The 20,991-nt window shown below is 51.5% G+C and overlaps 1 protein-coding gene across 2 annotated transcripts in view; it reads left to right on the top strand.

Annotated features, from left to right (window-relative positions):
- The window catches only part of ADCY1 (adenylate cyclase 1), a 102,327-nt gene that overhangs the window by 59,644 nt on the left and 21,692 nt on the right, over nt 1-20,991 (top strand). The window contains exons 9-14 of one of the 2 annotated variants that reach the window (XM_025433830.3): nt 929-1,123; nt 1,264-1,361; nt 2,147-2,231; nt 7,213-7,302; nt 7,886-8,142; nt 8,369-8,495. In XM_025433830.3, the coding sequence (XP_025289615.2) occupies nt 929-1,123; nt 1,264-1,361; nt 2,147-2,231; nt 7,213-7,302; nt 7,886-8,142; nt 8,369-8,495 (852 nt within the window). The remainder of the gene's footprint in view (nt 1-928; nt 1,124-1,263; nt 1,362-2,146; nt 2,232-7,212; nt 7,303-7,885; nt 8,143-8,368; nt 8,496-20,991) is intronic. The other variant, XM_049094884.1, reaches the window with a different exon arrangement.

The raw sequence follows: 20,991 nt of genomic DNA, 5'->3' as shown, positions 1-20,991 counted from the left end.
CAGATTCAACTGTCAAATTTTCTGTGTTAATTGACAAAACCATGGGATTTTTTCTGTATTGCATCGATGTGCAGATGTGTAAAAGGATCTGCATCTCTATTCATGGTCATGGTGCATGCTTCTGTTCTTAGGCTGCCGAATTCTATTTGCTGTTTTGTTAAGGATTGTAGCATCGGTATTGAAAGAGATGGCCTGTAGTGTTCCTTTTTTTGTCTTGTCTCGGTCTGGCTTTGGTATCAGGATGATTCCGACTTCATAAAGTGAGTTGGAAGGTGTTACCTTTTCTGTTTTCTGGAAGAGATGATATAGAATTGGTATTAATTCTTATTTAAATGTTGAGTAAAATTCTCCAGTGAAGCCACCTGGAGCTGGAGATTCATTTTTCGGGAACTTTACAGTTATGAGTTGAATTTCTTTAGTAAATTACAGGGCTAATCTCATAATCTTTCATGTTAGGTGAGTTGTGGTAGCGTGTGTGTTCCAAGTCGTTCATTGATCTGAGTCGTCAAATTAAGGTGTGTAATTGTTCACAGTATTTCCTTATTACCTTTTTGATGTCAGCAGAGTCTATAGTATAATTGTTTCATCCCCAGGTTTGTTAGTCTCTCTTTCTTTTTTTCTTTGTCATGCCTGCTGGAGATCTGTCAACTTTATTGATATTTTTCAAGAACCAACTTCTGTTTTCTTGCTCTGTGCTGGGTTCTGCCCGCATCCACACAGAGTGCCACATGAACGTCGCATGCCCGTATTTGCAGACGCAGGCGTCTCAGGGCCAGTGATGCGCTAAGTCACCTGGGATCTCAGGTGGTGGAGGCACGACCGCATCTCGGCCCCGCACCTGCACCCCCAGACAGCAGGCTGAGGGAGTGGAAGAGCTTTTTCTTCAATAAGTGGAGGATTTGACATTTTTTTCCCTCCATGGCGGCAGCGGAGGGCATTGAGAACCGCATCGGAGAAACTCAGAAACCGCTCATCGTTCTCTGCAAACGTCGTCTACACCACGCCGGGCACGCGCGTCAACAGGTACATCGGCCGCCTCCTGGAAGCGCGCCAGATGGAGCTGGAGATGGCAGACCTGGACTTCTTCACCCTGAAGTACAAGCAGGCTGAGCGCGAGCGCAAGGTAGGTGGCAGGGGCCCCGGGAGCCACTCCCCCCACCCCTCTCCAGGCGGCGTGGTCCCCGGGTCTCGGGTGCCCCTGCGGGGACCTTGCGTGTGTCCTGGCAGCTGCAGCCACTGATGGGCGGTCTCCGTGTCTCCCAGTACCACCAGCTCCAGGACGAGTATTTCACCAGTGCCGTTGTGCTGGCGCTCATCCTCACCGCCCTTTTCGGCCTCGTCTACCTTCTCATCATCCCGCAGTAAGTGTGACAGGCCTGGCTGTCGGGGCAGGAGGGCGCCGGAGGTCCTTCCTCATCTGCTCGTTGCCCCCGTGGTCCCTGGCACCGGGACCGCACGAGCCACAGCCCGTTGTCCCCTGGTTGCAGTCAGCCGTCAGGCAGGCCCTGGTGGCACACGTGTGGGACGCTCACGCTCAGGTTCTCGTGTGTCATTTACACAGTCCTAAGACACAAGATATTTTCAGCGCCTTTCCATCCACCCAACGTGTACCCTTGACTTCAGGACAGATTTCGAGGGACGTTGATTTCTAGGTGCACGTCATCTTCAGATATGTTAAAGTGAGAAATAGTGGCCTCTGGAAAGGAAGAGAAATGTCGTAATTTACTAATAATCAGTTACCCAAAGTCCAAGTGAGTTTGGCAGTGTTTGTTTTCAGGAGGAAAGTCCACTTTCCTTCCAGAGAGGCCAGTTTCTTAGACCCCCTGGTGGAGTGGCTCTCCTCTGGTTTCCAGAGTTTCCAGAAAGCACAGGGAGCTGCTCCGTCCCCAGATGCTGTAAACATGGCGACCACCTGATGGCCCCGTGTGGGGATCAAGCTTTTCCTAGAAAATCTGCTCCCAGATGACTTGGCCCAGGAGGGCAGTGCCCAGCGGCAGGTCCTCCATGAGGGAGGACCTCTCCATGGGCCCCGCTGGTTAGGAGTTGGGGGGAAGACAGAAAGGGACTTGATGGAGAGGTCGAGGGCACTTGTCGGGCACACCTTGCTTGGCCCCAGCCCGCAGTGACCCTGCATCTTCTGTTCTAGGAACGTGGTTGTCCTCTTGCTCCTGGTATTCTGCATCTGCTTCCTGGTGGCCTGCGTCCTGTACCTGCACATCACTCGGGTCCAGGTGCGTGTGTGAGCATATGTCCAGACCTGCCATTGCCTGGGTCCAGGTGCATGTGTGCATGTGTGCTTGTGTCCTGTACCTACACATCACTCAGGTCCAGGTGTGTGTGTGTGTGTGTGTGTGTGTGTGTGCGCGCGTGTGTGTGTGTGTACTGTACCTGTACATCACCTGGGTCCAGGAGTGTGGGTGCGTGTATCCTGTACCTGCATATCACCTGGATACAGGTAGTTATGTGTGCATGTGTCCTGTGCCTGCACATCACCTGGGTCCAGGTGCTTGTTGTGTGTCTCCCTGACCTGCAATCCCCTGGCCCAGGTGTCTGTGTGCCTGTGTCCTGTACCTGCACATTAGCTGGGTCCAGGTGCCTGTTGTACTTCTCCCTGACCTATGATCCATGTGGTCCAGATGTGTGTGCATGTGTGTCCTGTACATCACCTGGGTCCAGCTACTTATGTGTGCGTGTGTCCTGTACCTGGACATCACTCAGGTCCAGGAGTGTGTGTGCATATGTCCCGTACCTGTGCATGACCTAGATCCAGGTGTATGTGCGTGTGTGTGCCTTACACTCTGCTTGGGACAGGTACACATGTGTCTTGCATCTGTATATCACCTGGGCAGGTATGTGTATTTGCCTGTGTCCTTTACCTGCACATCACCTGGGCAGGTACATGTGTGGCCTCCGCTTGTCCTCTTGACAGGACGGGTGGGGTGGTGGAGAGTAGCAGGAGCTCCTTCTGGGGGGGTTTCTCCTGGGTTTGGGGCAGATGTGCTGTTTTTTTTTTTTTTTCTGTATTACAACAATTTTCCACGCATGTGTTTGCTCCATGAGTGTATAAGCAAACTGACCGTGAAGATGAGCAGCGACCAGCCTCAAAGCTAGGACAGGCCCCGTGGAGTCCACGCGTGACCAGCGGCATGCAGGTGGCGCCCACGTCGGTCTCTGCGACCAGCAGCGTTCACTTTTCAGAAGAGCGCGTTACCCCTTTGCATGTGAGCGAATGCGTGCGCAGGCTCAGGAGTTGGGGGCGAGACGGGGGGCGGGTCTCAGCACCCGCGCTGGCAGTCCCCGCTCCTGCAGGGCTGTGGGCGTGCTGGCCGACGGGACCGTGGCTTCGCAGGTAACAGAAGAGCCAGCTCCCGTGGCATCTCCCGCAGAGAGCCCACGAGCTGCCCTCCCTGCACCCTGGCGTCTCCAGGCAGCCCCAGGGAGCAGTGTGTCCAAGCGCCCCGCGTAGGAGGGTCCCTCCCCAGGACCTGGCCTTCCTCCTCGGCTGGGCTGGTGCCCTTCCCCGGGGGAGTCTGGAAGCTGCGGGCCAGGAGAGCAGACGACACGAGTAGAAAGCAGGTGGCGGGCGGGCGCGGCCCCGCTGCCCGTTCCTGGCCACCCCCGCTCCCAGCTGCGGCGTCAGTCCCGTCCTCCTGCTGCTGCCGGGCCAGTGACCGCGGCCTCGGAGGTCCCAGGGCGCACACGCCCGCTGGCTCCCGGCTGCGGGCAGCACTTGCTGCAGGGCAGGGGCCCGCAGGCTCGCTATCGGCGGGGTCCCGTGGGGCGGTTGGGGGGCCATCACCTGCCCCGGCGCGTGGAGTCCTGGTGCCGCAGCCCGCCCGCTTCCCCTTCCTCCACTGTCTGGCTTTCAAGACCTGGTGCTGCTGAGCCGGGTCCTCTGGAGTCCTCGGTCAGGAACCCGTCCCTCCAGTCACGCTGCTACCCTGCGCCTGGGCGGCCGTGGGCCAGGGGTGGTGGCTCTTCGGGGCCGGCACTGGGGGAGGAACCCTGGGCCCTCCTGTGCCGTGTCACAGGCAGCAGATCCGGGCTGGTCTTACCGTGCGCCTCTTGCTGTGTTTATGACCGAGGCTGAGAGTTCTGACGTTTCAACAAACGTTTCAGGGGTCACGGGGCGCCGCCAGGCCCGGACAGCGCCCCAGCCCCCAGGAGGATGCGCCCCGGCTCTGCAAGGGCGGCTGCCCAGTTGACACCATCCCTGAATCTTCAAAAGGCCATTTCTGCGTCGGCAAAGCTGCTGCGTCAGGATGGGGCGGGGGTGGGGTCGTGGCAAGAGCAGCAGCTCCAGGCCGTGGGGTCCCCTCCCCCCCCCCCCGCCGTGAGAACGCCGGGCCGCAGTGGGCTCAGCAGCATGGCTGGGGCGAGGGGTCTGCTGGCTTTGGGGCCTGTCACTGGGCGGGGAGGGACCCTCGTTCCCGGCATCCCTTCCCGGGTCCCCGGTTGGGAGGAGCTCGGTGGGTCGGGGGCTCCCTGCGTCTCTGGGGGCCACTGGGCCTCGGCGCTGGCCGCGGTTAGGTCAGCTGGGGCGAGTGGCCCCGTGTCCTGAATGTCACCTCCTCTGTGTCTGCAGAGCGGGCCGTCCCCGCCCCCATAATCACACCGCGTCTGCCGAGGTCCCCGTGGGTGCCGATCACACGGGACACGGGCACTTTCCACCCACTCAGACCGGTCTCTCCACATACGTGTGTTGTGGCGGTGGCTTCCTTGGCACACTGTTCTGGTCGTGCTCCATCCGAGTCCCCGCCCGTCCCTCTGGGGCTGGGAGTCACCTATCGGGGCAGCCAGCTGCTCTGGGGGCTCCTGCCCGCCTGTGAGCTCGTGCATGGAGAAGGCCCACGAGCTGGTCTGTGTCCGCTGTGGGCTTGTTGCTGGTGGGCCTTGAGGTCCCCAGGGCGGGCAGGGGGCAGGGGAGACGCCTGGCTAGCGGGGGGGGGGGGGTGGGTGTGAGTAGCAGGAACCCTGGGGCCCTGCGAGTGTGAGCAGATGACTGCCCACATCTCCGTTCTCATGCGGTGGGGTTCCTGGCACGGAGCACCCGGCCAGGCAGGGGTCCGCGACCCTGAGCAGGGCCCGCGAGGAGGATCCAGGTCGCGCGAGGCCATAGCGCCCCGTGGTTCCTGCGGGCCCGCGTCCTAGCCCTGGCATGCTCTCTGCACCCGGTGAGGCGGTGTGCCCGGCCCTGTGCGCTCCACTGTGCTCAGTGGCCCCGAGGCCTGGGTCCCAAGACACCGGATCCCTGGATGTCACCGTGCGCTGTGGAGTGAGTGCGGGGGAGCCGGCGCCCGGGCAGCCGAGGGAGTGGAACCGGGCTGCCCGCAGTGTGGACGGAGTGACAGGCGCTCAGCGGGCACCCCGGGTCGGAGGTGACCGAGGCCAGCCCCCGGCAGCTCGCTGGCTCTCTCGTTTCTGCAGAGCGTCGTGTGGCGCTGGCACGTGGGCGGTGGGAGCAGAGCTGTCCTGTGTGAGTGCATCCAGGACTCGTAAGTCCCTGCCCATCCGTAGGACATGCGGGAGCGGCTAGCGCCCGCCGCGTATGGCCTTCAGTAAGTAGAGCTCGGAAGGAGGGCCAGACCGGGGGAGCCACGGGGGCAGATTGTGTCCTCTGTTCAGCATCGTCGTAGGAAGGCGCCAGCGCTTGGCCGGCTGGCTGCCAAATGGGAACGGCGCATCCACCCCCCAGGCCGCCCCCGCCTCTGAGCCCCGCCTGCACACTCCAGGCCGCCTCCCGCTTCAGCCTCCCTGCACCCCGGGCACAGCTTGCTGAGCGTTGGCCGGTGGCCCTCCAGTCACCAGAGGCCACCAGAGGCCAGGCCTGGGCAGTGCTCCCAGGGGCTCCTGATGTCCACAGCGGGAGGAGCCCCCCTTACCCCATGTTTGCTGAGCGAATGCGTGAGCTGCGTATGCCTTGTCGGCCGGGCGAGAGTCCGTGGGCACATCTCCGTCCCGGCCGGGGGCGGACACGAGATTGGACAGGGAGGGAGGTGGCCAGCGCCAGGTGTGAGCAGTCGGGGCTGGCGCCGCTGCAGGGGGCTCCTCTCCCTGAGATCTGGGGGCCCAGCGTGTCTGTGCGGTGCGGCAGCGTCGGACTCAGGAATCCCGGACGGAATCTGGAACCAAGGCTGCGCCGTGGGAGCCTTGTAGGACGCGGAAGGCCAGCTGGTGGGGACAGGAGGGTCGGGACTTCCCCAGGGGAGGGCCGCGGAGGGGGCCGGCCCTGGCTGGCTGCGGGTCTCGTCAGCGTCTTGTGCAGGGTCCCTGCGGTCTTTATTTTAGTTTTTGTTTCGAATTTCACGAGCGTGAATCTAAAAAGAACTTTGCGCTTTTATCCACGAAGTCACGTGTTGACTATTGCAAACTGTATTTCAGCTGCCTTCTTTCTTTTAAAAAGATTTTATTTATTTGGGAGAGAGCAAGAAAGCACAATTTCGGGGACGGGCAGAGGGAGAGGGAGAAGCAGACTCCTTCCTGAGCCGGGAGCCCGATGTGGGACTCGGTCCCAGGACCCTGAGATCACGACCTGAGCTGCCCAGGTTCCCCCAAACAGATTTAAAATAAAATTTCTAGTAACGGGATCCCTGGGTGGCGCAGCGGTTTGGCGCCTGCCTTTGGCCCAGGGCGCGATCCTGGAGACCCGGGATCGAATCCCACGTCGGGCTCCCAGTGCATGGAGCCTGCTTCTCCCTCTGCCTGTGTCTCTGCCTCTCTTTCTCTCTCTGTGTGACTATCATAAATAAAAAAAAAATTTTTTTTAAATTTCTAGTAACAAAAACAGCGTAAAACCTATGTGAATAACCTAAAACTTAAAGTACCTAAAAAAGACACAAGTATGTGTAAAACCTTGTTATTTAATATAATAAATAACAATATATAAACTTAAAAAATACATAACATAGTAAAGATTTAATGCAATAAAAATGTCAAATTAATCCGTTCATTCCAGTGCCAGAATCACAGCGTGGGGCACACGGTGGCAGGTGTGGTGGTTTTTCACTGAAAGACAGTAGATTTTGTTTCTTTTAATTTTGGCAGCGTCACCTGGGAGAGGAAGCCTGGGCACAGCTGAGATGTGTGGAGGGGGGGCCTGGGTGGGGAACCAGCGGCACCAGGGCGCAGCCCATTCTGTGCTGTGACCGTTCCTGCGACCCGAACCAACTCTAAGAAACGCCTGTGTTCACAGTAATATGTTTTATTGTCCAGTGTTTTCCCGGATGCCTGACCATCCAGATCCGCACCGTCTTGTGTATTTTCATAGTGGTCTTGATCTACTCCGTGGCCCAAGGATGTGTGGTGAGCATGTCCGCAGGCGGCAGGGTGTTGCGGGGGGAGCCCCGCGAGGTGTGCGGGGCTGAGGGGGGCTGTCTCCGGGTGAAGGGACACCCAGCCCCTCCCCAGTGCGCAGTAGAAGCTGGGGCAGGAGTCAGGGCAGGGGTGGGGCGCTGAGTACCAGGAGGGAGGCAGGGCCGCAGTGACAGTAGGGGGGCCGAGAGGGCACGGGCGGTCTGGGGGGCGAGGGGGTCTCTTGCTTCTCCCAGCCTACACTGGGAGGAGCCTGGAGGGCACAGCAAGGGGGGGCGGGCGGCACCTGGGGGCATCCCCTCCTTCCCATAGGAAACTGTAGCAGCGGGTGGGGGGTGCAGGTGGGGCTGAGAGCAGCTGGTCCTGAGCCCCTGTCTCCCTGCCACCCCTGCCCCTGGCTCCTCCTCCCCTGCCCCTCCACCCCTGCTCTTCTGCCCCTGGCTCCTCCTCCCCTGCCCCCTCTGCCCCTGCCTCCTCTGGCCCTGCTTTCTCTGCTCCTCCTCCCCCTTCACCCCCGCCCCCTCCTCCCCCTCCCCCTCCGCCCCTGCCCCCTCCACCCCTCCGCCCCCTCCAGGTGGGCTGTCTGCCCTGGGCCTGGAGCTCCAGCCCCAACAGGACCCTGGTGGTCCTGACGCCCGGCGGCCAGAGCGCACTGCTGCCCGCTGCGCCCTGCGAGTCTGCGCCCCATGCTCTGCTCTGCGGCCTGGTGGGCACGCTCCCACTGGCCATCTTCCTGCGAGTGTCCTCCCTGCCCAAAATGATCCTGCTCCTCGTGCTCACCGCATCCTACATCCTGGTCCTGGAGCTCAGCGGCTACACCCGGGCCTCGGGGTAGGTGCGCTGCTGCCGGGCCCCCCTGACACACGCGTCGGGTGCTGCCTGCTTCCGCGGCTTCTCCGTGTGTCCATTTGGGCCCAGGGCCAGCGAGGCCTCAGTTCGGGCGGGAGGTGCTGCAGCCGGGCCGGTGGCAGGTGCTGCCGACTGGCCTGCCCCAGGGGCACGTGGACGGGTCTTGGTACTGAAGAGGTTTCCCTCCTCACCCCCCCGACCCCCCCAGGGGCAGCGCGGTGTCCGGGCGCAGCTTCGAGCCCATCATGGCCATCCTGCTGTTCTCGTGCACGCTGGCCCTGCACGCCCGGCAGGTGGACGTCAAGCTGCGGCTGGACTACCTCTGGACGGCACAGGCAAGAGGCGCTCCGTGTGCTCCACGGAGGGTGGGGTGCGGCAAAGGAGCCCCTGGGGAGGGGCCGTGCGGGTGGAGGGGCTAGTGCTGGGGCAGGACGGGGACCAGGGGAAGCTGGGCACAGCCCCATGAGCCGCGCCTGACAGGCACAGGAGTTTGGTGGCATCCTGAGCAGTGAGCTCCCCATCCCCAGAGGCGTCTGGCAGTAGGGCTGCCGCGCAGAGTGGCTCAGCCTTTGCTGCGCTGCACGGGACAGCGGGTCTCCCCAGGGTCATGGGAGTGTCCAGAAAACACCGACTCTTGCACCGCCCACCCAAGTTAGTAGGTGTGCGGGTGCAGGTATGCGAGCTGTCGGCCCCGAGCCCGGGGAGGGAGGGGATGACTACCGGAGGCATGGGCTGTGCACCTGCCAGGTGACCAGCACACCGGTGCATGTCTGGGCCAGCCGGGCATGCGCGAGGGGCCCCCCTCGCCTCTGGATGGGAGGCCTTCCGGCCTGCTGGACAAGTCCACCCGTGCCACTTGCAGACGTCTGGACCCTGGGTGGAGGGCCTCCCTTGGCTTCCCCGGCTAGAAGTGGGCAGGGGGCACGCCCTAGAACAGAGACGGTGGATGCGAGCTCTCAGGAGCTTTCTAATCCTGATGTATTACGAAGTTGCTCTCTAGCGTCCGAGGCATTTAATTGTGTCTGGTCTTCATGGCAGCCCTGCCCAGGGCATGGGCCTGCAGGTGGGGAGCAGGGCAGTGATGTGACGTGCTTGGGCCCGGGTGGCTGGTACATGGCCCAGCGGGGAGGAGCCAGGGTCTGAGTGGTGTCCGGAGCAGGGGGGCAGTCGCCTCATCCTGGGAGCCCCGTGTCCAGCCTGGGGCCTCCCTGGGGACCAGGATGCAGGGAGAGCCAGTGTTCGATGCCAGACAGGTGGAGCCCAGAGGATTGGGGGGTGAGGTCGCCCTCGCCGAAGAAGACCATGGGCTGCAGAGACCAGCACGGACACCTGGAAGTGATGTTTGGTGGCCGTGTGGGCGCCCTGTGGCCTGGTCCGAGTGACACATAAAACCTTCCAGCCTGGGTGGGGATATAGTGATTAGTTCCCCACCAGGACTGGCTTGGCGGCGGGCCTGGCACGCAGTGAGCGCTCGGTGCGGCTGGGCGGCCTCCGGACGCCGCCTTGTTCATCTCTTGGGACGCTCCACCTGCAGGAGCCAGTCTGATACTTCTTCTCTGGTTTTGTTAACCTGGGAAAAACAGGTCCCGGCTACGGATGTCTGGGCAGGATGCGTGTTCGGGACTGTGAGGGGTGATCCCGTTCCTCCGGGTAGACAGAGGAGGGAAGACCCGTGTGCGTGCACGTGTGCGCACCCGAGTACATAGGGAGTCTGCACACACGTCCATATGCTGGGGAGCAACAGCCTAATTATTCTTTTCTGCGTAACACCTGCACTGAGGTTAAAACCACTCTCTTCACGCTTCATTCCTGTAAAGTATGCGGTTCGGTGGTTTCCAGTGTATTTACAGACTTGGGCCGCCGTCGCAATGGTCAGTGTAGAGCATCTTCACGTTCCCAGAGAGCCCTGTCCCCAGCAGTGGTCACTCCCTACGTCTGCCGCCCCATCCCCGCGGATGTGTGTTTCTGCTCATTGCCCATCCCGCGTCTACTCTGGGCAGCCCACGCCCCCGAGTCCTGGGGAGACCCCTGATCTGAGGGGCTCACTGCCCGGTGCCGTCTTCACCGTACACCTGGATTCTGGGTTCTGGGTGGGCAGAGGCCCTGGAATGCTGAGCCCTCTGGACCCCTGTCCATGGGGCTGGGGCGCCCTGGGGGGGCGGGTGTACAGTGCTGGCTTGAGCCTCCCTGCAGACCAGGGAACGCACCCGATGCTGGCTCTGTCCCACAAGGGACTTGAGCTGCCACCGTTACCCCACGTGAGGGCCCGACCACAGCCCGGATTGGGTGGGTCAGGGGTAGGACCGTCGGCTCACCTGAGATGGGCGGGTCTAGGGCCACTGCAGGCGCCCTGAGGCAGGCCACCAGACAAGACTCACGGCAGTCAGCCAAGGGACCCGGCCGGCCCTCCTTGACCGTGCCGGGAGGGGCCCAGCCGCGTTCTCCCCGGGCCTGCGGATGCTCTGCCCTGGCCAAGCCCGGAGGTCTCAGGTCGGAGCCGATGCCAGACAGACGGCCGCATACGTGGGCTCCCAGAAGGGAGACCCGACCGCTGCTGTTTGCCACAGCCTCACCAGGTGACGGAGCACAGCGTCTCTCGTGGGCTGTGCCAGGGGACTCAGGGGACCCTTGTCTGGCTGTGGCTGGCTGTCCAGGGGCACCGGGCTGGCTGGTCCCTAGAGGTGCCCACCCCACGGTCAGCTGGCCCCTCTGGTTTCAGGTCTTTAGTTGTGATTAGCTACTCAGCTTGAGGAGAGCAGTCAGGGTGCGCTGGAGAGCCGGGTTGGCCTGGCGTGTGTGCATCTGGCTTCCGGCTTGTTCACCAGGCACCTGCCGTGCGGCCAGCGCCACAGACAGAGGCTGCGGTGCCCCGTCTGGGTTGGCAGGCGCTCTTCTCGGTGTCCCTTTAGATGGTGTAAGCCCAGTGTTTGGGCCTGCCCTGGGGTTCCCCACTGACAACACCCCGGGCCCCCACCTCTCGGTGAGGTTTCCGGGGAGCTCAGTGGCAGGGAGACCCTCCACGCGTCACTGGGAAGGGGTGCCTACATGCGACATACTTTCCCAAGGACGTGTAACGGGAAAGGCCACCTCACCTTCCTGTAAACCCAGCAAAACAAGGACATTTCTCGACTTTGCCCGCTTGCCCTGTGGGTCCGTAAGCCTGTCACGCAGACATCACAGTGTCTCACGCCGTTGTGGAACGGTCAGGCCAGGCCTGGGGGTTAATTATTTTCAGACCCCGGGTGGTCACAGGAGCCTGCATGTGTGCCAGAGCCGTGTTTCCTTTGGATTCCCCAGACGATCGGGATGCGACCTTAGTTTGGATGATAGTAGGGCAACTTGTTCCTGCTCAGGGAATGCCTGTCTCGGGAGGGTGATTCCCGTCGGTGGTGGCGCCGTATTGGCGGCACTCGGAGGGAAGGTGGCCCGGCGTGGCCTTGCCTGTCATGCGGGAACGGTTCTGTGTGTTGTTGGATTCGCTTTGCCAAAACGTGGTAAGGGGATGTGCGTCGGCGCTCATGAATAATGTAGTTCTCTCATTGTCTTTTATTTATTTATTTATTTATTTATTTATTTATTTATTTATTTATTTATTCGTTCATTCATTCATTTATTTACTTATTTATTTTTGTAAATTTATTTTCTGTTGGTGTTCAATTTGCCAACATATAGGTTGTTCTCATTCTTTTTTAAAATTTATTTATTTATTTATTTATTTATTTTCGTGGATTTATTTTCTATTGGTGTTCAGTTTGCCAACATATAGGTTGTTCTCTCATTTTCTTTTTTTAATTTTTATTTATTTATTTATTTATGTATTTATTTATTTATTTATTTTTGTGAATTTATTTTTTATTGGTGTTCAGTTTGCCAACATATAGGTTGTTCTCTCATTTTCTAGGCCAGACAAGGCTTTGAGGTCAGAGCGAAGCAGGCCTCACCAGTGGGGACCTGTTCCTTCCTTTGCGGGTTTCTGGAAGAGTTCGTAGAATTGGTGCCATTTCTTCCTCAGACGTTTTGGGAAGTGAAGCCCTTCGGCTTGGATTTGTACGTCTATCTTTAGAGTAGGAAGGTTTTAACTAAAATGAACTTCTCTAAAGATAAAGGGCCATGCTTTCCTTTTTTTTTTTTTTTTTTTTCTTTTTTGAGGTAGCTTTGGGAACTTATGTCATTCCCTGGATGTTGTTCATTCGATTATCACAAACTTGTTTTTACTATTCCCTTCTTACCCACTTTACCATTTGTAGGATTTGTTGTGACATCCCCTCTCTCCTGATGTAGGATTGTGTAGACTCTTTTTTTTTTTTTTTTTTTTTGATCAATGTGACTAGAAGTTGATACATTTTATTGATCTCAAGAAATAGCTTTTGGTCTTACTGATCTTTCTCTTTTGAGTTTCCAATGTCATTGAATTCTACTCTGATCTTTATTTTCTTCTGATAACTTTGGGGTTAATTTACTCATATTCTCTAGTTTCTCAAGATGATTTGTACTTTCTCTAACTCAGTGGTTTTATTATACATTTTCCTCCAAGTGCTGCTTAATTCACAAATTTTGACATTAAATGTCATTTCATTTTCCTTTGGCTCAAAGATCTTTGTTGTTGTTGTTGTTGTTGTTCTTCTTCTTCTTCTTCTTCAGACCAAGAGTTATGAAGACATACATTCTTTTGTTGAAAATTTCCCAGGGATCTTTCTGTTACTGACTTTTCCTTAGTTGTACTGTGGTCAGAGATTATGCCTTGACTTCTTTTAGATTTCTTGAGAAAGAGGGGCATGTGGGTGGCTCAGTTAAGCTGCTGAACTGATTCTTGAGAATTCTATCATCCATGTTCCATTTTGTGGCTGTTGGATGGTGTGGTTTTTAAAAATTTATTTTAATTTTTTAATTTTTTATTTTTTTCGATGGTGTGTTTCATGAATGCCAATGAGGCCACCCTGGCCGAGGATGCTCATAGGTCTTCTATGCCCTAATGGACTTTATGCCCAGATATTCTACCAATTTTTGAGAGAATGATGTTGAAATCTCCCGTTGTACCCATAGACAGAATTTTGTGCGGTTCTACCAATTTTTCCTTCGTGTATTTTGGCAATTCATTATTAGGTGCATAATAAATGTTTAGGATGAGGATGTCCTCTTGGTAAGTTGGAACCTTTGTCCCCTTTATCACTATGGAAAGAGCTGCTTTTCCCAGGTAATGTGCTTGGCTCTGCAGTATACTTTACATGATATTATATAGGTAATCCTGCTCCCTTTATATATTTTTCCCATCATTTTACTTTTAACTTATTTATATCTTTTTACTTAAGGTGGGTTTCTCATAAGCAAAACAAAATTGGACCAACATACAATTGGACCTTGCCTTCTTATCCAACTTATAAATCTCTGCTTTTTAAATTGAGCTGTTCAGACCATTTATAATTAATATGATTATTGATGCATTGGATTTTAATCTTTTATCTTGCTGTCTCCTATTTGTCATGTCTGCCCATCTGTTCTTTGTGGTTTTTTCCCTCTTTTTCTGGCTGCTTTGGATTAAATATTTTTGTTATTCTATTAAAATATAAAAGAGTGTTTATTATTCCATTTATAATTAGTATTGATTACTTTATTAATAGTTATAATTCATTTGTCTCTCTTGCTTTCCCTCTTCTTTTTCCCTTCCTCTTTTTATTAGCTGCATTCTTTGAAGTATTATTTCTTTTAGGTTTCAAGTTTTTATATAAATTCGATGGTTAAATATAGCTATTATTAGTTTCAAGGGTAGAATTTAGTGATCCATCACTTACACATAATGCTCAGTGCTCATCACAGGTGCCCTCCTTAATACCCACTCCCTCTCCCCCCTCGCCTCAGCAACCCTCAGCGTGTTCTCTGTAACTAAGAATCTGTTTCCTGGTTTGCGTCTCTCTCTTTTCTCTCCCTGTGTTCATCTGTTTCATTTCTTACATTCCATACATGAGTGAAATTATATGGTGTTTGTCTTTCTCTGTCTTTCTCTTAACATACTATTGATTGGATTTGCCAGTATCTTGTTTTTACATCCATGTTCATCAGGGATTTTGGCCCATAGATCTCTTTTTTACTTATTTCACTTAGCATAATACGCTCTAGCTCCATCCAGGATGTTGCAAATGGCAAGATTTCATTCTTTTTGGATGGCCCAGTAGTATTCCATTGTATATGTAGACCACATCTTTTTTGTTTTTGTTTTTACGTTTGTTTTTATTAAAATTCGATTTTCCACCATATAGTATAACATCCAGTGGTCGTCCAACCAAGTGCCCTCCTCAGTCACCCAGCTACCCCATTCCCCTACCCACCTCCCCTTCTGCAACCCTTTGTTTCTTTCCCAGAGTTAGGAGTCTCTCACGGTTTGTCTCCCTCTCTAATTTTTCTCGCTCAGTTCCCCTCCTTTTCCTTATAATCTCTTTCACTGTTTCTTATATTCCACATATGAGTGAAACCATATGATGATTGTCCTTCTCCAGTTGACTTTTTCACTCATCATAATACCTTCCAGTTCCATCCACATCGAAGCAAATGGTGGGTATTTGTCCTTTCTGATGGCGGAGTAATATTCCATCGTATACATAGACCGCATCTTTATCCATTCATCTGTTGAAGGACATCTCAGCTCCTTCCACAGTGTGGCTATTTTGGACATTGCTGCTGTAAACATCGGGGTGCAGGTGTCCCAGCATTTCACTGCATCTGTATCTTTGGGGTAAATCCCCAGCAGTGCAGTTGCTGGGCCGTAGGGTAGCTCTATTTTTAACTTCTTGAGGAGCCTCCACAGTTTTCCAGAGTGGCTGCACCAGTTCACGTTCCCACCAACAGTGGGAGGAGGGTCCCCCTCTCTCTACATCCTCTCCAACGTGTGTTGTTTCCTGTCTTGTTAATTTTCACCATTCTCACTGGGGTGAGACCACATCTTTATCCATGCACGTTGATAAACATTTAGGCTCTCTTGATAGTTTGGCTATTGTTGATAATGCTGCTATAAACATCAGGGGGCATATACCCCTTCGAATCAGTATTTTTGTATCTTTTGGGTAAATACCTAGTAGTGCAATTGCTGGATCTTAGGGTAGTACTATTTTAAGTCTTTGAGGAAACTCCATACTGTTTTCCAGAGTGGCTGTACCAGTTTTCATTCCCACCAGCAATGAAAGAGGGTTCTCCTTTCTTTACCTACTCACCGACACTTGTTGCTTCTTGTGTTGTTAATTTTGGCCATTCTGACAGGTGTGAGATGATGTCTCATCATGGTTTGATTTGTATTTCCCTGATGATGAGTGATGTTGAATATCTTTTCATGTGTCTGTTGGCCATCTGTGTGGCTTATTTGGAAAAATGTCTATTTGTGTCTTCTGCCTATTTCCTAGCTGGATTATTTGTTTTTTGGTGTGTTGAGTTTGATAAGTTCTCTATAGATTTTGGATCATAACCCTTTATCAGGTATGTCATTTGTAAACATCTTGTCCCATTCTGTAGGCTGCCTTTTAGTTTCATTGATTGTTTCCTTCATTGTGCAGAAGATTTTTATCTTGATGAAGTCCCAATAGTTCACTTTTAGCTTTGTTTCCCTTTCCTCTGGAGACATGTCTAGGAAGAAATTACTATGGCCAATATCAGGGAGGTTACTCTGTTTCTCTTCTGGGATTTTTATGGTTTCAAATTTATTTTGAATAAATTAATTGGTCTGTAGTATGTAAGAAAGTGGTCCAGTTTCATTCTTCTGCATGTGGCTGTCCAGTTTTCCCTACGCCATTTGCTGAAGAGACGGTCTTTTTTTCCATAGGATATTCTCTCTTGCTTTGTTAAGGATTCGTTGACCATAGAGTTGAGGATCCATTTCTGGGCTCTCAATTCTGTTCCGCTGATCTATGTGTCTATTTTTGTGCCAGTACCATAGTGTCTTGATCGCAGCTTTGTAATAACAGCTTGAAGTCCAGAATTGTGATGCCTCCCACTTTGCTTTCTTTTTCAAGATTGCTTTAGCTATTTGGGTTTTTCTGTGGTTCCATACAAATTTGGGGATTGTTTGTTCTAGCTCTGTAAAAAGTGCTGGTCGTATTTTGATACGAATTACATTACATGTGTGGATTGCTTTGGGTAGTATAGATATTTTAACCATATGTGTTCTTCAAATCCATGAGCATGCAATTTTTTCCATTCCTTTGTGTTCGTTTCAGTTTCTTTCATGAGTGTTCTATAGCTTTAAGAGTATAGATCTTTTGCCTCTTTGGTTAGATTTATTGCTGGGTATCATATGTTTTTTGGCACAATCGTAAATGGAATCAATTCCTTGATTTCTCTTTCTGCTGCATTACTGGTGTACAAGAATACAACAGATTTCTGTACGTTGACATTGTATCCTGTGCTTTCCTGAATTTGTGTATCAGTTCTAGCAGTTTTTTGGTGGACTCTTTTGGGTTTTCTACATAAAGTATCATGCCTTCTGTAAATAGTGAAAGTTTGACTTCTTCCTTACCGATTTTGTTTCTTTTTGTTGTCTGATTGCTGAGGCGAGGACTTCCAGGACTATGTTGAATATCAGTGGTGGGAGTGGACATCCCTGTCTTGTTCCTGCCTGTAGAGGAGAAGCTCTCCTCCTCATTGAGGATGATATTAACTGTGGGTTTTTTTTTTTGTGTATAGCTTTTATGACGTTGAGGTATGTTCCCTCTGTCTCTATTTTGTTGAGGTTTTTTTTCAGGAAAGGATGCTGTATTTTGTCAAATGCTTTTTCTGTGTCTATTGAGAGGATCATATGGCTCTTATCCTTTCCTTATTAATGGGCTGTATCACACTGATTGATTTGCAAATATTGAGCCACTCTTGCAATTGCAAGCCAGGAATAAATCCCGCTGAATTGTGGTGAATGATTCTTTTAATATACTATTGATTGGATTTGCCAGTATCTTGTTTTTACATCCATGTTCATCAGGGATTTTGGCCCATAGATCTCTTTTTTACTAGAGTCCTTGGTTTTGGGATCAAGGTAATGTGAACCTTGTGGAAGGAGTTTGGAGATTTTCCTTCCATTTCTGTTTTTTGGAACAACTTGAGAATAGGTATTAACTCTTCTTTAAATGTCTGGTATAATTCCCCTGAGAAGCCATTTGTTTTTTTTTTTTTAATTTTTTTTAATTTACTTATGATAGCCACAGAGAGAGAGAGAGAGAGAGAGAGGCAGAGACACAGGCAGAGGGAGAAGCAGGCTCCATGCACCGGGAGCCCGACGTGGGATTCGATCCCGGGTCTCCAGGGTTGCTCCCTGGGCCAAAGGCAGGCGCCAAACCGCTGTGCCACCCAGGGATCCCCCTGAGAAGCCATTTGGCCCTAATGTTTTTTGGAAGATATTTGATGACTGATTCAATCCTTTGCTGGTTATGGGTCTGTTCAAGTTTTCTATTTCTTCCTGTTTCACTTTTGATAGTTTATATGTTTGTAGGAATTTATCCATTTCTTCCAGATTGCCCAATTTATTGGCATATAATTTTCATAATATTCTCTTTTAATTGCTTTTCTGTGATGTTGGTGGTTATTTCTCCTCCCTGATTTGTGATTTTATTTCTTTGAGCCCTTTTTTCTTTTTGATAAGTCTGCCATGGGGTTTATCACTTTTATTAGTTATTTCAAAGAATCAGCTTCTGGTTTCATTGATCTGTTCTACTGGTTTTGTTTGTTTCTGAATCATTTATTTCTGTTCTAATCTTTATTATTTCCCCTCTTCTGGAGGCATTAGGTTTTGTTTTGTTTTGTTTTGTGGCATTAGGTTTTTATTTGCTGTTCCTTTTCTAGTTCCTTTATGTGTAAAGTTAGATTGTGTATTTGAAAAATTTCTTGCTTCTTGAGGAAGGCCTGCATTGCCACATACTTCCGTCTTACGACTGCCTTTGCTGCATCCCAAAGGTTTGGACTGTTGTGTTTTCATTTCATTTGTTTCCATGTATTTTTTATTTTATCTTTTATTTCCTGGTTAACCTGTTCGTTCTTTAGTAGGATGTTCTTCAACCTCCATATATTTGTGTTCTTTCCAAATTTTTCTTATGGTTGACTTCAAGTTTCATAATGTTGTGGTCAGAAAATATTCATGGTATGATCTCAATCTTTTTGTACTCATTGAGGCCTGATTTGTGACGTGATCTATTCCGGAGAATGTTCCATGGGCACTTGAAAAGAATGTGTATTCTGCTGCTGTAGGATGGAATGTTCTGAATGAATTTGTGAAGTCCATCTGATCCAGTGTGTCAATCAAAGCCATTGTTTCCTTGTTGATTTTCTGCTGAGATAATCTGTCCATTGCTGTGAATGGGGTGTTGAAGGCCCCTACTATTTTTGTATTATTATCAATGAGTTCCTCCATGTTTGTTATTAATTGATTTATATATCTAAGTGCCTCCAAGTTGAGAGCATGACTACTTACAATTGTAGATCTTCTTGATGGATAGACCTCTTTATTATGATATAGTGTCCTTCTTCATCTCCATTTACAGTCTTTGGTTTAAAATCTAGTTTGTCTGGGCAGCCTGGGTGGCTCAACGGTTTAGCGCCTGCCTTCGGTCCAGGGCGTGATCCTGGAGACCCGGGGTCAAGTCCCACATCAGGCTCCCTGCGTGGGGCCTGCTTCTCTCTCTGCCTGTGTCTCTGCTTCTCTCATTCTCTCTCTCTCTCTCTCTCTGTCTGTGTGTCTCTCATGAATAAATAAATAAAATCTTAAAAAAAAAAAAATCTAGTTTGTCTGATGTAAGGATGGCTACACCAGCTTTCTTTTGATGTCCGATGGTTCTCCATCCCCTTGCTTTCAATCTGCAGGTGTCTTTAGGTCCAAAATGAGGCTCTTATAGGCAACATATCAATGGGTCTTTTTAAAATCCATTCTGATACCCTATGTATTTTGGTTGGAACATTTAGTCCACTTGCATTCAGAATAATTATTGATAGATATAAGTTTAGTGCCAGTATATTACCTGTAAAGTCTTGTTTACAGAGACTTTACTCTGTACCTTTCTAGTCTTTGTCACTTTTGGTCTTTCCCACTGAGAGTCCCCTTTAATATTTCTTGCCCAGCAGGTTTAGTGGTCACAAACTACTTTAGTTTCTGTTTGTCTGGGAAACTCTGTCTCTCCTATTTTTTTTTCTATTCTTTTTTTCTTTCTTTCTTTCTTTTTTTTTTTTTTTTTGGCTCTCCTATTCTTAATGACAGCTTTGCTGGATAGAGTATCCTCTTGGCTGTAGATTTTTCCCTTTCAGCACATCGAGTATATCATGCTGCTCTCTTCTGGTCTGCTAAGTTTCTGTGGATAGATCTGCTGCTAATCCGATTTGTCTTCCCTTGTAGATTAGGGACTTCTTTTCTCTTGCTGCTCTTAAGATTTTTTCTTTGTCTCTGTGTTTTCCATATTTAACTACAGTGTGTCTTGGTGTTGGCCTGCTTTTGCTGATTTTGATGGAAGTTCTCTGTTTCTCCTGGATTTGCATGTCTGTTTCCTTCCCTAAATTAGGGAAGTTTTCAGCTATAATTTTTTTATTTTGGCATGGCTAGGTTTTAGGTCTTTGATCTCTGCAGTAAGAGACTCTCTGGTGTCCTCTATGCTTTTCTCAGGCCTAGCTAATATCCTTATGATTGTTGCTTTAAATTCTGGATCAGTACTTACATCTGCTTTGATCCCTGGCTATGACCTTTCCTTGTTTCATTTGGAATGAATTCCTCTGTTTTGGCATTTTGTCTCAGTCTCTGTCTTTTATGTGTTAGGAAAGCCTGGTATGTTTCCTGCTCCTGAGAGTAGTGGCTTTATGAAGAAGAGGTCATATAATGTCCAGGGCCTGGGATTCAGGAAGTGTCCTGGTGTGTGCTGTGTGCACTGTGCTGCGGTGTTCTGGCGGCTGCATCCTTCATGCCAGTTGTCTGCAGAGTGTCTCCTTGCCTGCAGTGGGCAGTGTTTGGACCTTGTCCAGCATGTGGCAAGTTTTAACTAGGTGTGCTCTGGTCTGCTTGTTAAAAGAGGCTAGATCCTGTTTGCACTAGAGCTGAAGCTTTGCGGCATTCTGTGGTCTTTAGATGTGGTGTGTGCAGGGGGTTTGTGCTGGTTTTCTTGGGGAGGGACCCACTGTTCTGCTTCTCAGGCTCACTCGCCCAGGAAAAGCAGCGCCTGCACCACAGGGGGCAGGGCTTGGTTTAGGCTGCCAGTGCTGGTGCTGTGCTGCTTACTGAAGTTAGTTTATGCTGACGGGTTGGGGAGAGAACTGATGCATGCAAGTCTTTTGTCCCGGGAGAAGCCGTGACACTTCTCCCAGATGTGCTCCAAGAAGGGGGAACTGTCTTTCCCAGTGTGTCCTAGGGGATTCTCCAATTGTGCCCTCCACTCCCGGGCTCTGCACCTTCCTTCTCCATAGGGGTGCTCACTGCAGTGCCCACCGGGCTCCATACTGGCCACACTGTGGACCTCTAGAACTCCAGTCTTTGAATCCCGCCAGTTGTAAAATCTTGTGAAAATCAGCCTCTCTTGTTTTCCCCATCATTGGCTTTGGGGAGTTGTTCCTGTGCATAGGCCTGTGTGCCCACCCTCCCACCCCCGTCTGTCTGTTGCCTGACTCTGTGACCAGGGTTCTTTCCCCACTGCAGTGCCCATAATCTGTTTCTCCCCAAACCACATCTCCCCACCTTCTACCATCCATGATGTGGCCTTTTCTCTCCCTCTTGTGCAGTTTGTTGTCAGTCCTAGATTGACTTCTTGGGTGTTCAGAATGAGTTGATACGTATCTAGCTGTGTTTGAGGGACGAGGCAAGAATGGGGCCCTCCTCCTATTCCACCATCTTAG

Source organism: Canis lupus, chromosome 16, assembly GCF_003254725.2.
Source record: "Canis lupus dingo isolate Sandy chromosome 16, ASM325472v2, whole genome shotgun sequence".
NCBI lineage: Eukaryota > Metazoa > Chordata > Mammalia > Carnivora > Canidae > Canis > Canis lupus.
The sequence above is the reverse complement of the archived record's forward strand: the minus strand, read 5'-3'. Positions and strand labels throughout refer to the sequence as shown.